Below are 15041 nucleotides of genomic sequence, written 5' to 3'. Positions count from 1 at the left end.
ATTTGCAATCATTACACAGTTGATGCTTGCCCACCTCTGATGTCACCCAAACACGGAAAGTGGACGCCTGGGAAATGTTCAATCAACCCACTTTATGGCCAGCAGTGCTTCGCGACCTGCGATGCCGGGTACAGTTTGATTGCTGGGACTCGATGGAACAAGTGTCTCGATGGTGGCCATTGGCAATATGATAGTCTCATTGACTGTAAAGGTAAGCCTGGAAATACTAAGGTTCAATGTTAAAAGTACAGCTTTAGACTTAAGGTAACATTATAATCACTATAGCTAGTTAGTTGACCTACCGTTCTGTTTTTTTTGTGTACGTTACATCCGGATTTCGTAGGTGATGCTAACGGATGACGCTATTTTTGAACACTGACAGATGTGCATAAGCCAGTGTTCTATGACTGCCCAGCTGACTTTCACGTTACTGCAGACGGCGGATCTACAACTGTGAACGTAACCTGGATATCTCCAACAGCAACAGATAATACAGGTATTCGTCGGCTGTAGGTTGAGAAATGTGACATTTTCATAAAACTATAATGTGGTAAGTTTATTGAATGTGATTTACTAGTAACTAGAGAACTAACATTTGCAATGCAAATGCATAATGTTTACCTTCGGACATAGTCTGCTCTGTTAATTCTTACTCAAACACATTCACATACATGTACTACTAGTATATGGTGACAGGAGCGGAGCAGACCATGAAATTGCAACATTATGTAACCCAACACCAGTCACCATGGTGACAGACGTCAACAAATCATGTCATTGGTCAGGTCAGAAGTAACTGGAGAGGAAGAAGAAGAGGAAGAAACTGAGAAAAAAAATGTTTTCTTTCGGTAAACTTTCGTCCAAAATTAATGTTGCAATTAATCAAAACACCAAAACACTACCAGAGACAAGGAAAATTAAAGTATAGAACTCGAATCAATTTCTGCAAGACGGTGCGCATGGATAAATAGCATGGATAAATAGCAAAAGTGATATATTTATTTCGATAGGGGTGTATTGCTGACAGTCTCTATTCAATAGTTTAGTTATAAGCAAAAAGTTTAATCCGGATTCCGCTCAAAGTAATAACTTTTCCATAGACTTGCAGGCTCCACGATTTTCCACATGTCCATCGGACCTAGTTTTGTATGCTGACAAGGGAGAGGCATTCACAGTTGTCACATGGACAGAACCGACAGCAAACGAGAATGTCACGCGAATGCAAGGTCCACCTCCAGGTACATCATCTTTACTCCTTTGTTGTGATTCAAACATGCAAACAGTGTGACAAAAATCTTATATAGATCGATGATTTAATGGTCCATCTACATTTTGTATGATTTTAAAATGTATTAATACACTCTCATAAACCTATCATTGTATTGCCTGCCTAAACAGGAAGTATATTTGCTGAAGGCACGCACACAGTCATGTACGTCGCAACGAATTCGGTGGGTTTGATCGCCACTTGCAGCTTCAGGGTTACCGTACAAGGTAAGTACGTCCATTCTCATACCATAAATACAAAAGAGATTTCAACTCTGCTCCAGATGCGACAAGGAGTCATCGTATGCAAGTGCACTCGTCACTGGGTCTTATATTGTCTGCGAACTCTAAATGGCATTTTTTGTTGCTTGTCGGCTTTAATGTGCCCGGTGTTCCCTCGATTATTGCGCGATTTTAGACATTTGCGATTTTAGACAGGCGACTGAGCCCCACCGAATGTAATAGGATAGATTACAGGCAAAAAAAATGCTATCGACTATCACAATTTTGAAATTCAGCCACCTTCTGATGATGCGGCCAAAGATCAGTGTTTGACAGAAGTATGTTTTTTTCAGTTCTGTATTGCTCAATGATAAGCTCACCAAGACGAGGAAGCATGGCTTGTGACCATAACGATGATAGATACGGTACGGTGTGTCGATTTTCCTGTGAGGAGGGCAATGAACTGGTTGGAACAGCCTCGATAGAATGTACGAAGGACGCTAGCAACTCCACACGCTGGACATCATCACCACCAACTTGTGCGGGTGAGCACTTCAGTATAACTTATATTTGATGCTGTATTAGCCATAATTATCATGCGAGCGGAAAACACCATGCAGTAAGATCTGATTAGTGATATTAATATACAGGTGTACTTGCTAATGTTAAAGAATCGTTAGGTTTAAAAGTTTAAAAAAATATTTAGAGTACGAAGTGTGGATTTCATGAAGTATTCTCCAATTTCTTTTCCCAGTTGTGACATGTAGGTCATTAGATTCACCAGCCAATGGCACGAAGACAGGATGTAGTAACACCGAGGAGGAGATCTATGGTACGGTCTGCAATTTTCATTGTAACGAAGGGTACAGTCCCAAAACCGTTCAACACCGCAGTTGTCAGCAAGACGGGACTTGGTCTGGCACAGATTTACACTGTGAAAGTAAGTATGTCGAACTGGACTTGACGATACATCAATGCTTGATCTCTAATTTCCTAGCACTGCATTACTTGTTTCCTGCCATGTTAATGTTCGTATTGGCCAGGCCTGGGGAGCATGCCACGCCCTAACAAAGGTGTGGAAGGCCCCCATCCAGAATACCACAAAGTTAAAAGTCTTTAAGTCCTGTGTAGAGCCTATTTTGTTGTATAGTTCCGACTCATGGACTTTAACTAAAGCCTTGTCCAAGAAACTGAATGGTAACTACACGCGCCTGCTTCGGTGCGTGCTGAATGTTCAATGGCAGAGCCGCATGAGTAACAAAGAACTCTACAACGGTCTACCCCTGATTACCCAGACCATTCAGAACAGACGACTGGCCCTTGCCGGTCATGTGGTACGCCACGAAGAGATGGCTGCCAAAGTGCTTCTCTGGCAACCAGATGTAAAAAGAAGGAGAGGACGTCCGTGCCTAACGCTAAAGAAACTGATTGAGGAAGAGGTTGGCCTACGGGATGAGGAACTTCTGTCCGCCATGCGCGACAGAGTCACGTGGAGAGACATTATGAATGGCACCTCAAAAGAGGATGCCCTGAACTGAACTGAACTGCATTACTTAATAACTGCCATTATCTTTCGGACGATTTCATTGACTTTCAACCAAGGCATACCATTTGCTCTCCATGGGAAAATCTTTTCTTTCTAGATAGCTCCAGGATTCCAGTTAGATATTACACATCAATTACGTTCCAGTGTACGATTATTGTAAAAGGAACTTAGATAGGTAACCTTTGCAAAGAAAATGCAAATGTTCCAGAAATGCTATGTTTATTCCTCTTTAAACACATCATGATTCTTGGAGACCAGCCTCTCATCTCTGTCCTGCTACAAAATGTAGCACAACATGTAGCACCAAACCCAGCGCCAAAGGGTTTGTTACCGTAGTGACAGATGTCTGGTCCATACAATTTATCTTATGTTTTTAAGGAGAAGAAGATGAAGAGGCAGAAATAGAGTAAAAAACATTGTGCATTCCTTCTGCTAAGGTAAACATAAAAAGAATTAGAGAAACAGGGCTGGGATAAGCTTAGGTCAATTATTCTATTATATAGAAGGTCGATGCATCGTTTTTTTTTTTTTTTTTTTACAGTTGATACCTGTTCACCTCTGACTGATCCTCCGCAAGGACACGTGTCTCCTACGGCCTGCACTACTACCTCCTCTGTTTTCAACGAAGACTGTGTCTATGTGTGTAATGAGGGCTACTCTTTCGAGGGAAGTTCTCACAGCGTCAAATGTCTTGACGGTGGTCGATGGTCGGTTAATAAAACTGCTAAATGTACAGGTAAGGCTTGACGTGTATTTGGATAAAAAAACAAAAGGCTACTGTAATGATGTTCTTTTACCAAGCATTAATTTATTGAAAGCAATACTTATACCTTACACGAGCATCATTTGCACATGCAGCTGTAACTTGCCCAGCCTTGCCACACCCTGTCAATGGCATCAAGTCTGGATGCGATAATACGATTGAGTCCTACAATACGTCCTGTGGCCTCCAGTGTAACATGGGGTACAGCCCAAAGAAAGTTCAACTCCGGACATGTCAGCAGGACGGAACGTGGTCTGGGGATTCACTGCACTGTACAAGTCAGTATTGTTGTAGCTTTGACAACTACATCTTCAAACCATGAAGTTGCAATGAATTTAATATTAGTTTGCTGCTAAATTTTATTCTAATTATGCTATCTATTTAGTTACGTGCTATTCTTCGTAAGGCAATTATTATGCAGCCAATATCACTGCACTTGTTATTAACAAGATGCAACAGCTGCTATAGCTACCCAATCTTTCTGTCTGTGTATGTATTATCAAAATATTATGTATATATATGTTTTAAAAAATGCCTTATACTGTTAGTGAAAAATAAGTTCCCATAATGTATGTAACTTGTGTGGAAGATTGACAACTATGCATCATCTGGTGATTTGTTGATGAAGAAACTGACTGGTAACGTTAGAGATATGGGGGGGGGGGTAGCCTGGTTACCAAACCTATTATAGCTCCCGATTCCTACATCCTCTTCGCAAATAGAGGCTGTAGGACTCGGGAGCCAAAATAGGTTTGGTAACCAGGCAGTTGGGGGGGGGGCATAGTAAGGCTATGTCATTTGGAACAAGGACAAAAGATCAGAGGTTTCCCTCACATTACAGTCGATACATGTCCGCCATTAAGAACTCCGCCGAATGGACATCTAGCACCTGCTGCCTGTGCCGTATCGCCAGTGTTTGGTCAAGAGTGCACATACTCTTGTGACGTAGGCTATACGCTCACCGGAAAAGATCAAAGTATGACATGTTTGGATGGTGGTCGATGGCAGTACGACGAACCTACATGCAAATGTAAGTCTACATTGATTTGATTTCACTTGACTTGATTTATTAAGCTGTATAAGAATATACAACCAGGACTGCCCAGCCAACTAACCTGAGGCTATTATAAAGGGCCTCATAAACCCTCATAATAGGACAAGAAACAATTATAAACAATTAACAATGTCAGTTACAATTCAAATACATCAACATACTATTAGGTAACAGCTAAGTTAGTGGGGTTTCTAGTATTACCGAGTCGACTTGAAGGGCCGGGATGCATCGATGCCTGTCGAGGTCTTTCCTAGTGCAGATTTGCCGTAAGTGAAGAACCGCCTGGTGTTGCCGGTCTCCACGTCGTTCACGAGATCCTCACTATAAATTGTCTCCACCTTTTTTGTGAGATTGGTCACAAGATTTCTTTGTCTTCTCAAACTGGCCCAGGCGTCCTCGGTGTTACCCGTTTTGCCCTGGAGTGCAGGCGGTGTTTTCTATGGATAGCGGCTCGGATTTGTTTATTAGAGTTTATCCACGGCTGATGTTCAGGGAATCCATATTCACACACACTAAAGCTTCGATCCCAATTACGCTGGTGCCCGTCGGGGATGTAGCCCCGGCCGGCCCCGGTCGGGCTCAGGAGTCGGGCGGGCACCGGCTGTCGTGGTCACAATTATAAGTTTCCTTCAGTAGCATTTTGTTAAAAATTTTGTCACCCTCTTTGGTCGGTTTCCGGCAGGCACCCGGCAGGTACCAAGCAGATTCTCTGACAATGTCTTGTACTGACCTATACGTTATGCAGAATTCACGCTTTTGTTGTGATCATTTGATCTTAGACGTCACACATTTTACCCGGGTTTACGAAGTACACACCTTTATTCTGTTAGTCTGTTCTGTGATGTACCAAATGTGTCCCGGTGGACTGCCGGCAACCAGAGGGATACCTCTCGGTGTTCTCACGGTGAGGTCACGGCGTCTTTTTGTCAGCGGGGCCCTGGTAGAATTTAAGTCAGAATTAAATTCTTCTCGGGTCCCCGCCGGGCCCAAAAATAGTCCGGTAGCCGCAGGGTGTCCCGCGGGACCACGTACGGGTCACGCCCGAAAGTGCCAAAAAACAGCCCGGGGACTACCCGGCAGGGCCCCTTTTTTCGATTGGGATCGAAGCAGAACACACACACACATACACAAGAACACACGTGTTATATATGGAGAGTTAGAAAGAGATAAAGATATATCAAGCAAATTTAGATTTAGATTTAGATAGGAAGATACAAGTTTAACGAAAGTATGAAACAATCGAAGATACTCGTACAACAGTAACATTTGTATATATGTTGCGATGCACGTTTAGTGGTGACGTGCTCCGGCCTGGCAACACCACAACGTGGGACCATCAGCCCACAGTCTTGCAAGTCAACTGCGGACTATAATACAGTGTGCTCCTTCAACTGTGACAGCGGCTATCAAGTCAGCGGCCCCTCTCAGAAGACCTGCAGGCATACTGGCCTTTGGACTGACGAAGGCACCTCAACAACATGCATAGGTATATAGAACTGAATCTTTTCTGATAATGGCTGGAATGAAACTTAAATCTCTCAAATGTTCTAAATGTCTACCTGTTAAGTAGTTCTTTTTACAACCACGTCCTTATAATGCACGAAAACACCAATCTACTGTATAACTGCAGTCCTAATAACAGTATCACCTTCAATTCAAGGATTAGTTTCCAACGATAAAATGTCTGCCCTTTCTTTGAGCAGATGCCACGGGGCCAGAATTCACAAGCTGCCCAACTAGCCAGATACTAGATGCGGCCTCAGGCAAAATAAATGCTATAGCTACGTGGACTTTGCCAACAGCCACTGACAACTCTGGAACTGCACCAACAGTAGTCCGTGTGGAGGGACCGCCCCCAGGTCAGACAAACAATTGCATCTAAACACAGTAATGTTAACTCTTTTATTCATTTGTCAGACTATGTAATACCAATGGGCTCTAATGGTTTCGTCACTGTGTCAAATAGTTTTCAGCACACATATGCCATCATATATCATCATAATGTGCACAGTATCACTTTACTTTTCATTTTGTTCATTTCTTTTAATGACTGTTTGAGAGTTCCGATTACTTCAAAATGACGATGATAATCAACGTTATGCTTGCTAAGTACAAGGCATGAAACCAATTTTTTTCCAAAACCAAACTATTAACAGCCATATAGTTAAAACCCTCCAGCTATTTTTCATTATGGCGAGCGACGCGAGGTATGCTGCGGAGGGACGATTTTGCCGCCAAAGGGAGTTTTGCCACGGAGAGAAGGTTTCCCGCTCCATGGGCAGCGGCATTATTTTTTCGGTGAGCGACGCGAGTTATGCCGCGGAGAGAAGGTTTCCCGCTCCTTGTTGGGCACAACTCGCGTCGAAAAAATAATGCCGCCGCTCAACAAGTCTGCTATACGGCTGTTAATACCTATCTCACATACAAAGAATGAGCCGATTTGGCCGACCCCCATCTTCCGACCTCTGCCTGGTTTTGCCGGGTTTTCTCGTACAATGACTCAGTGTTGATTGCCGAATATGCAATATAAAAGCAGCAGTAGTCACGGCTAGGGACCGGGCAACTGGTAGTTACCTTACGCATAGGAGCACGGGACAAATTTCTGGCCTGAGCCATTAGGTATGTAGGCAGGAACTGCAAGTCACAATTGTACTCTATTTTCATTAGGGAGCTCATTTGATGATGGAACTCATACAATCAGGTACACTGCCACTGATGGAGCGGCACACAGTACCGACTGCCTGTTTACAATACGAGTGAAAGGTACGATTTCAATGAGTGTTTCTGATGCAAGTAGCAATATATGCCGGGGAGACATAGGAACTGCAAGTCATCATCATCATCAGTCCTTCTCTTATAGATGTAAAGCAAAAAAATTTAGTTTCCTGGCCTGTTTGTCTAAATCTATTCATCTATACAAATCCAGTCTATCAACATGAATTAAATGAATTATGATATGCGAGTCTATATCAAAGTATTATGTTTCAGTACAGACAAGCATGCATGATCTTGATGGATTTTCCACGTTAATACGTGATACATTCTCAGAGATTGATTGCACAGTGCAATCGTTTTATATAATACGACGCTTGCACCATCGTATGTCAGTCTTCCTATTGTATTTCAATCTCGATCTTGGAGACAGATTTGAATATATCTTTACATGTAATGGTCCCAAAAATAGGTAGATATATAAAGGAATGCTTTGTTATTAGAAGAAAATACCGAAACTTTTGATTAGCCCAATCGATTGTAACACTTTATCAAAGACTTCTGCTATCCCTTATTATTTGAATAATTATGATATAGATATGTTACGTTTTCTTCCACATTAGGTCTTGTTCAACACACTTATTTTATTGTTGTTACTCTCTATATGTAGTTTGCCATACATTGTACCATGTGCAATTGTCGTGCAATAAAGATTTTTTTTATCATACCACAGTGCTGTACTGCACCTCCTTGGTGTCTGCAACGAGTGGGTCGATGACTTGTGACTATGGTGACAGACGTTTTGGAACAACATGTACATTCACTTGTAACTCCGGATACCGCATGGTAGGGTCAAGCACTACCGCATGCAGCAAAGATGTCAGCGGTGGTTCACACTGGACATCATCCGTGCCAATTTGTCAAGGTTTGTTAACCTCATGATCATGACCAAAATACATGCCGTGTCGTCATGTTTAGAGAATAAGTGAAATGGCATACGCTTTATAAATGTCAAACAACGTTATCGTGGACGAGCTTCCTATTCCAACAATTTATAATCGTATACAACGTACAAACATAGATTTTGATATCATTACAAACAAAACAAATATCGTTCATGCACTAGCTGTCATTTTGATGTATTTAAATTTGTTGCACTAAAGGTACAAATGTTAATAGTCAACGTATATTACATTACGTAGATGATTTCTGGTCATCGTTTTTTTTCTTTACTCATTGCTAAGTTGCACGTTAGTCTTTAAAGTATTTCTTTATTTCATACATTCATTTTTTTTTGTTTACAGCTTTTAATTTCTGCATTATCTAATACAATTATTATCTAATACAATTATTATCTATTTTTATCTCTTTGCGTGTACGGGGCGTCTGAGTAGGTGCTATATCTATGTCAGCACACATGTACAAGGTTCTATAGCATGGATGAATAAATGCGATGAATGCTTTCCCTCAGTTGACAACTGTCCATCATTAAGCAATCCAACCCATGGACAAGTGTCTCCGTCGTCATGCACAGCGAGTCCTTCTGTCAATCAAGAATGTACGTTCGTATGCAACACTGGGTACACCTTGTTCGGGACAGGTGTCAACAGGTGTTTGTCCGGTGGCACCTGGCAAAAGGCCCATACAACAACGTGTGAAGGTATCTTGTTCACTGTTTGAGATTTACATGTATTTACTTTGTTTAATTTGGTCGAATTCCCGCTCTAACTAAAGAGAGTCCCTCATTATAGATCATCTATCAGGGACTTGATCTCCCTCACTGCTAGCAGGTTGATGTAGGATCCGACATCATCCAATAATATTACTTTGTCTCAAACATATCCGTTTAAAATTCAACAGTCACGACAAAAACATGTTCAAAGATATTCCTAGTCAGTAATACAAATTAGTCTTTATGGCAACTGATTTCCTTCTTATACATTCTTGTATATTCAGATGTAGACAAACCGGTTTTCCACAACTGCCCTGGCGACATCCAGGCAACTGCAGGCGCGGGTTCATCGGTGGCCCATGTTACCTGGACCATTCCAACTGCGACGGATTCCACAGGTAAAAATGCTGTATTCCAAAACATTCTGTACATATATTCCAACACCACCCACCGCGCATGGAATAAAAGATGTAGAAATAGTTCTGTGTTCCAAAAGCTTTCCGTTCCCAAACATTCCGTTATAGTACAGGCGTGGTACGCAATGGGATATACACCATCTACATGTTTAAGATATAACACCTTTTGTCGCATAGTTCAAGTACCGTACGAACATATACAAACTGTCGGTGGTTCCCCAGCTAGCAAAAAAAAGATGACGCTAAGAACAGAATTTTTACTAGTCCTAAATGACATTTAAGATTGCAATAAAGTAAGTATAATGTAGGTTCTTGCTTAAATGTGCTCGAATGTTCCTTCGTGGCAGGTACGTCTGTCCATGTCACTGCGTCAGGAGTGCGTTCAACGTTCGGGGAAGGTTCACATGCCATCAGCTACACTGCAACAGACAATGCCGGAAATGTTGCAAGGTGCCAGTTTGCTGTCATCGTCACAGGTAAGCTTACTGATTTATATAGGTCTCCTTGTGGAACATACTAATTATTCTGAAATAAAGACTAATTTCTTACTTGTACCAACACAGATGCACTTTCAAAGTTTCATGCTAAGATACTCATTATTCATTAATTCCTTTGTTTACACAGTGATAACATATTACTACTTTTTTTTAAATAGTATATCGATGTGCAACTCTATCATCGCCCACCAATGGTCAAATCCAAGGCTCCTGCAGTAACCTGCGCGGGAGCAGCTGTACTCTGGGCTGTCGTCCGGGATACTTAACCTCCGGATCCACAACTAGAACATGTGTCTTCAATGCTTACTTGTCTACCACCTACTGGGACGGCACTACAACTATCTGTCAAAGTACGTTACCATTTTAACGTATTACATATATTGCACAGTATGCATGTGTACCCCCATTTCATTCTTTTTGCAATCAGGTAACTATATATGTATGGCATATAAATGACAAACAGTAAACTGTAGTGTTTTTAAACATAACCAAGATGTTGTGGAAATAAGTTTCCATCATCTGTTTGTGTTATTTGGATGTTGCTCAATTCACCTATCTTGTGTTATGACTGCTAGGCTAATTGACGCTATTAGTCTAATTGAGTTGGATTCAGCCTGACTTGGCTGCTAGTCTAATTGACTTGGAATGCTGTTTAGTTAAACGATCCACTGGTTGGTATGTGCAGATTTTCAGTTACACCGCGGTCCTTTTCCGTCACTATTAACTGACACTGCATGCGTTGAGCCAAAAACATGACTTCCATGATCATCAACGGATTGAAGAACGTTTTGATTTGACACAATCTCAACTTTCAGAACCTGCACCAGGGTGTCCAACCGTCTACATCTCCGGGTCAACCACTGTCCAAACTAGCCTCATGACGTCCTACACGAGGACGGCAAATACGAATGCTGAACGCGCAGTTTACTCAAGTGACAGCACCAACGATTACCTCTACTTTTACGAAGATAACGCTCGAGATATTCGGCGATGGTGCATCGGTCCTACCATTGGGCAGGAAAGGGGTTCGGCTTACGTTACAGCTGTCCACTTTAATCCAGAGGATATCGATGGAACCTGGATAATGTGGGGGCAGCTGTCTTGGCAACCTTTTTCACAAGTTCGATGCAGCTGCTATGGTATGCAAATATTAAAACTTACCTCTAAACCAAATTTTCGATACTAATACAGCATAAATCAAAAGTTGACATCATGATAATTTCAAACTATTCTTCCGATGTCCGTAGATAGTCTTCTTAGTTCGAGTGAATCAATTCAATACAGCTTTATCAGGTCCACAACCATGCTTTATCTTTTTTTATCCCTGCAGACGTTTTGGCGACCTATTTGTCGAAGTCAGCAGGGCAAACTTGTATGAACATTACTGTCCTAGATGATCATGACGAACAGTCATATTGTTCTCAAACGTAGGCGGATATAAAAATCTGGTTGTGAAACAAAGAATATTATGTTGTATTCTGGTAGACTTGGTTATTACTGAATGTAAAGTTGAACCTGATACTTTATTTTAAGCAAAAAATTGTTGGGCGAGGCAAACCAAAAATGATCTGATGGTCTCTAGAATTTTTTAAGAACTTAATTTAAAAACTCGTTGGATCCCTGTATTTCTAGGAAGTCAAACAGCACTTACAAAGTGATTTGGCATCTCAGCAATATGTTGAACCTTTGATAACATATAAAGAAGACACGTATCGTCTGTGTAATACATTGCCTGTGATCTACCGTTCCGTAGACCGCTCCCCGGGCTGCTCTACCATCCGTATTGCTGGCTCCACAACGGTCCAGACCGACCGAATGACGTCATATACGATGACGGGTCAGACACTTACCGGGCGCCCTGTCTACGCCAGCGACAGCACCGACGATTTTCTGTACTTCTACGAAGACTTCAATGAATGGGTGGTTGGCCCAACACTCGGTGACGCCTCTCGTGGTGTTAACACTGAAGATCGCCATCTAACACCCGAGGAAATCCTCGAACCATGGAACCTGTGGACAGGAACTCAATGGCAGGTCTTCCCCACTGTTGGTGCATCCTGTTACAGTATGTATCTTTTAATACTAGTATGCTGTGTTAATAAGGCAATCGCTGTAAAAAAATATGGCTTGTAAGAACTAGAAACGCACGAACTTACGAGCTAAATTGCGAACAAGTGATGACATGACAATAATTACCTCCGGGGGAGGAGACATCCTTCCGCGGAAGGGTTTTGTGAGAGATTTAGATTTTCATGTTCGCAGCTGTATCTCGCGTTTGGGTGGACGGATTTTTTGGGACTCGGTGTATGTTTTGCTATTGGGCAGTAGATTATTCACGTTCTTTTGTTTTTATTGTATATGTGTTTTCGGGTATGAAAACGGTGCCTTTTGGTGGCCCCAGAACACCCCTTTGAGCGTGAAAGTGGTCGCGACCGTTGACCTTTGGCGTGTTTACGCTATTCTCGGTCTGGTCCACGTATATGACCCCTCACACAGAGGGGTGTCCGGTCTCGATAAATTCTTTGTTTAAAACCCTTTATAAAAATATACAATAAAAAGCCCGGAGGTATAAAATCTCATATTTTACTTGTTGGAAATAGTTTTCAGTAATGTAAAACCTATAGAAATACATTCATAAAGTGGTCCATTGCGGTTTCAGTTAACTTGTTTATTTATACTTCCTTATCTTTCTTCGTGCATAGTAATTGTTTATGCTGAACTTTTACAGCTCGTGTTCCTGGGTGTAGTACTATCCGTGTTGCTGGATCCATGTCATCTCAAACCGGGCGAATGACTACCTACACAAAGGCTGGCTACACACACGAAGGACGTCCGGTATACGCCAGTGACACCACAAATGACTTTCTTTTCTTCTACCGAGATGTGTTGAACTCGTATTATCAGTGGCTCATAGGACCGACGGTTGGCCGTATTATTGCTGGCTTGTATGTAAATGACCGTCATCTCACCGCAGAGGAAATCTTGGCTACCTGGTATATTTTTGATGGCTCGCAGTGGCAACAAGCTCCTGAGGTCAAGATCTCATGTTATTGTGAGTTTTCCCCTTATATCATATTTTTCCTTCCTTTACTAATCTTAAAGATGATGAATGTATTTCACTATTACAGAATGTTATAACTGATTCTTATGTTATCCCTGATTCAGCTTCCGCTTGTAAATACGTGAACAAAAAGTGTCAGTCAACTGTATACAGATGATAAACAATATCATGGCTAATACAACAAACTTTGCATATTTTAACTGCGCTCCTCAATGAGATATTATTGTTTCTTGTCTTTGCTAGCTGCTGGCATAGTATTCATCGGGAAACGTTCACTCCACCAGCCGACGTCCCGGATTCAAGATCGCTACCCGTTCATTGCAACAAACAACGATCGCAGACTACGTGGTCAATCAGCCGATGCTGATCTACCTAGTAGTCCTAGTAAGCACGACGACCATGCATTAAGTGTTTTACGAAACGAAGACACTCGAAATGAACTCACGACTGAATTCCAGCCAAAAGTCGCCGGTGCAGACTGGCTCAACGTTGGATCACACTCTATCCACCGCAGAGACATCGAGATTACGTGTCTAGATGGGATGGTATGGCACCACAAAACAAAAACATGCGGTGAGTTTATTTACGTATACGTGAGGCCACGGCAAGTTATCTGTATGGATAACATCAGCGCACGCATTGATTTTCGCCTGATTTTGGAAAAAAAGACAAGAAATTTTGTTGCCCTTTGACAGTGGTGAATATGGCGAAAATGGGCAAAGATGTCTTCTGTTGACATGCATGGACGTGGATGGCAGATGAATATGAAGAGAGGAGACAAGACAAAGCTCTGATTTAATGTTTTGTCTTTTACTTTGATGTATTCATATATCTCATTCCTTTATATGTGGTGGTGACTGTGTAGATGTGATCCCACTGAATCAAAACCATGTGCACAATGATTGAAAACTTTAATTTTTCAAAGTTGTTTTAGTGAGAAATTGATGTTGTAATAGTTGACAGTAAACTTTCATAGTAAACACATTTTATTCAAACATTACTCGTATACATACTCTTGTAAATTTTTCCTTTCAGGAATACCTCCTACTATTGAAGTAACTGGACTGCAAGACAGCTATGACGAAGGTTCACATCTGGTAAGGTACACTGCCACAGACCAGTCTGGAAACAAAGCAAAATGTGAATTCAACATTCATGTCACAGGTAATCAACCATCATTTGATATACAAACACAAGTCCCTGATAAACCTCCTAATTGATACAGTGATTTAGTTGGTCCATTAGATACATCATTTCCAATGGAAGTGTTGTAAAAGGCCAAGGTATACCTGACATATATAGCTGATTCTTTGTTTCGGTTGTACTCCTGTTGTCGCAAGCCTAAAGACATATTACAACTTTACAAATGACAAAAGATTCAAATGTAGTATCTTTGCTCCAGTGATGAAAGTGTGACAAGCCATTGCGGGGTACATTATGTTTTCGTTCGTTTCTTCGAGTGAAACAAATCGACCATGGTACCACACTAGTAAAGGTTGAGCCATATCGTTTGGTTTCAAATTGTAGCCTTCTTTAAAATCTTGCCATTCGTTAGTTAATCACTTCTCAATGATAATGATACGTTCTTTGTCGACTTAAAGTGCATCGCTGCAAGAGACTTCCACCCCCAGCGTTTGGCCGTTTCACCAGCACCTGTGACAACTCACAAGACAGCAGCTGCACTGTGGAATGTCTCCCAGGGTACGAACTCACCGGATCATCAGTAAGAACTTGCGTAGTTCAAGACAACGGAACAATCAGCTATTGGGACGGTACTGAAACCAGATGCAAAGGTTGGTCGGCGTTTTTTTTTTTTGTGCTGTTGTCTAATA

At 41.6% G+C, this 15041-nt stretch overlaps 1 protein-coding gene across 1 annotated transcript in view; it reads left to right on the top strand.

The window, feature by feature from the left end:
* The window catches only part of LOC109483188 (sushi, von Willebrand factor type A, EGF and pentraxin domain-containing protein 1-like), a 61911-nt gene that overhangs the window by 23551 nt on the left and 23319 nt on the right, over positions 1-15041 (top strand). The window contains exons 18-40 of the mRNA XM_019786173.1: positions 20-211; positions 383-496; positions 1101-1238; positions 1399-1494; positions 1842-2033; positions 2243-2428; positions 3576-3770; positions 3893-4075; positions 4639-4827; positions 6146-6337; positions 6555-6710; positions 7519-7614; positions 8297-8488; positions 9035-9223; positions 9520-9633; positions 9999-10127; positions 10307-10498; positions 10964-11287; positions 11902-12213; positions 12877-13200; positions 13453-13782; positions 14245-14373; positions 14811-15002. Coding sequence (XP_019641732.1) covers positions 20-211; positions 383-496; positions 1101-1238; positions 1399-1494; positions 1842-2033; positions 2243-2428; positions 3576-3770; positions 3893-4075; positions 4639-4827; positions 6146-6337; positions 6555-6710; positions 7519-7614; positions 8297-8488; positions 9035-9223; positions 9520-9633; positions 9999-10127; positions 10307-10498; positions 10964-11287; positions 11902-12213; positions 12877-13200; positions 13453-13782; positions 14245-14373; positions 14811-15002 — 4356 coding nt within the window. The remainder of the gene's footprint in view (positions 1-19; positions 212-382; positions 497-1100; positions 1239-1398; positions 1495-1841; positions 2034-2242; positions 2429-3575; positions 3771-3892; positions 4076-4638; positions 4828-6145; positions 6338-6554; positions 6711-7518; positions 7615-8296; positions 8489-9034; positions 9224-9519; positions 9634-9998; positions 10128-10306; positions 10499-10963; positions 11288-11901; positions 12214-12876; positions 13201-13452; positions 13783-14244; positions 14374-14810; positions 15003-15041) is intronic.

The sequence above is a fragment of the Branchiostoma belcheri genome, unplaced genomic scaffold (genome assembly GCF_001625305.1).
Source record: "Branchiostoma belcheri isolate BF01 breed outbred unplaced genomic scaffold, Haploidv18h27 scaffold63, whole genome shotgun sequence".
In the NCBI taxonomy this organism is placed as follows: Eukaryota; Metazoa; Chordata; class Leptocardii; order Amphioxiformes; family Branchiostomatidae; genus Branchiostoma; species Branchiostoma belcheri.
The sequence above is the reverse complement of the archived record's forward strand: the minus strand, read 5'-3'. Positions and strand labels throughout refer to the sequence as shown.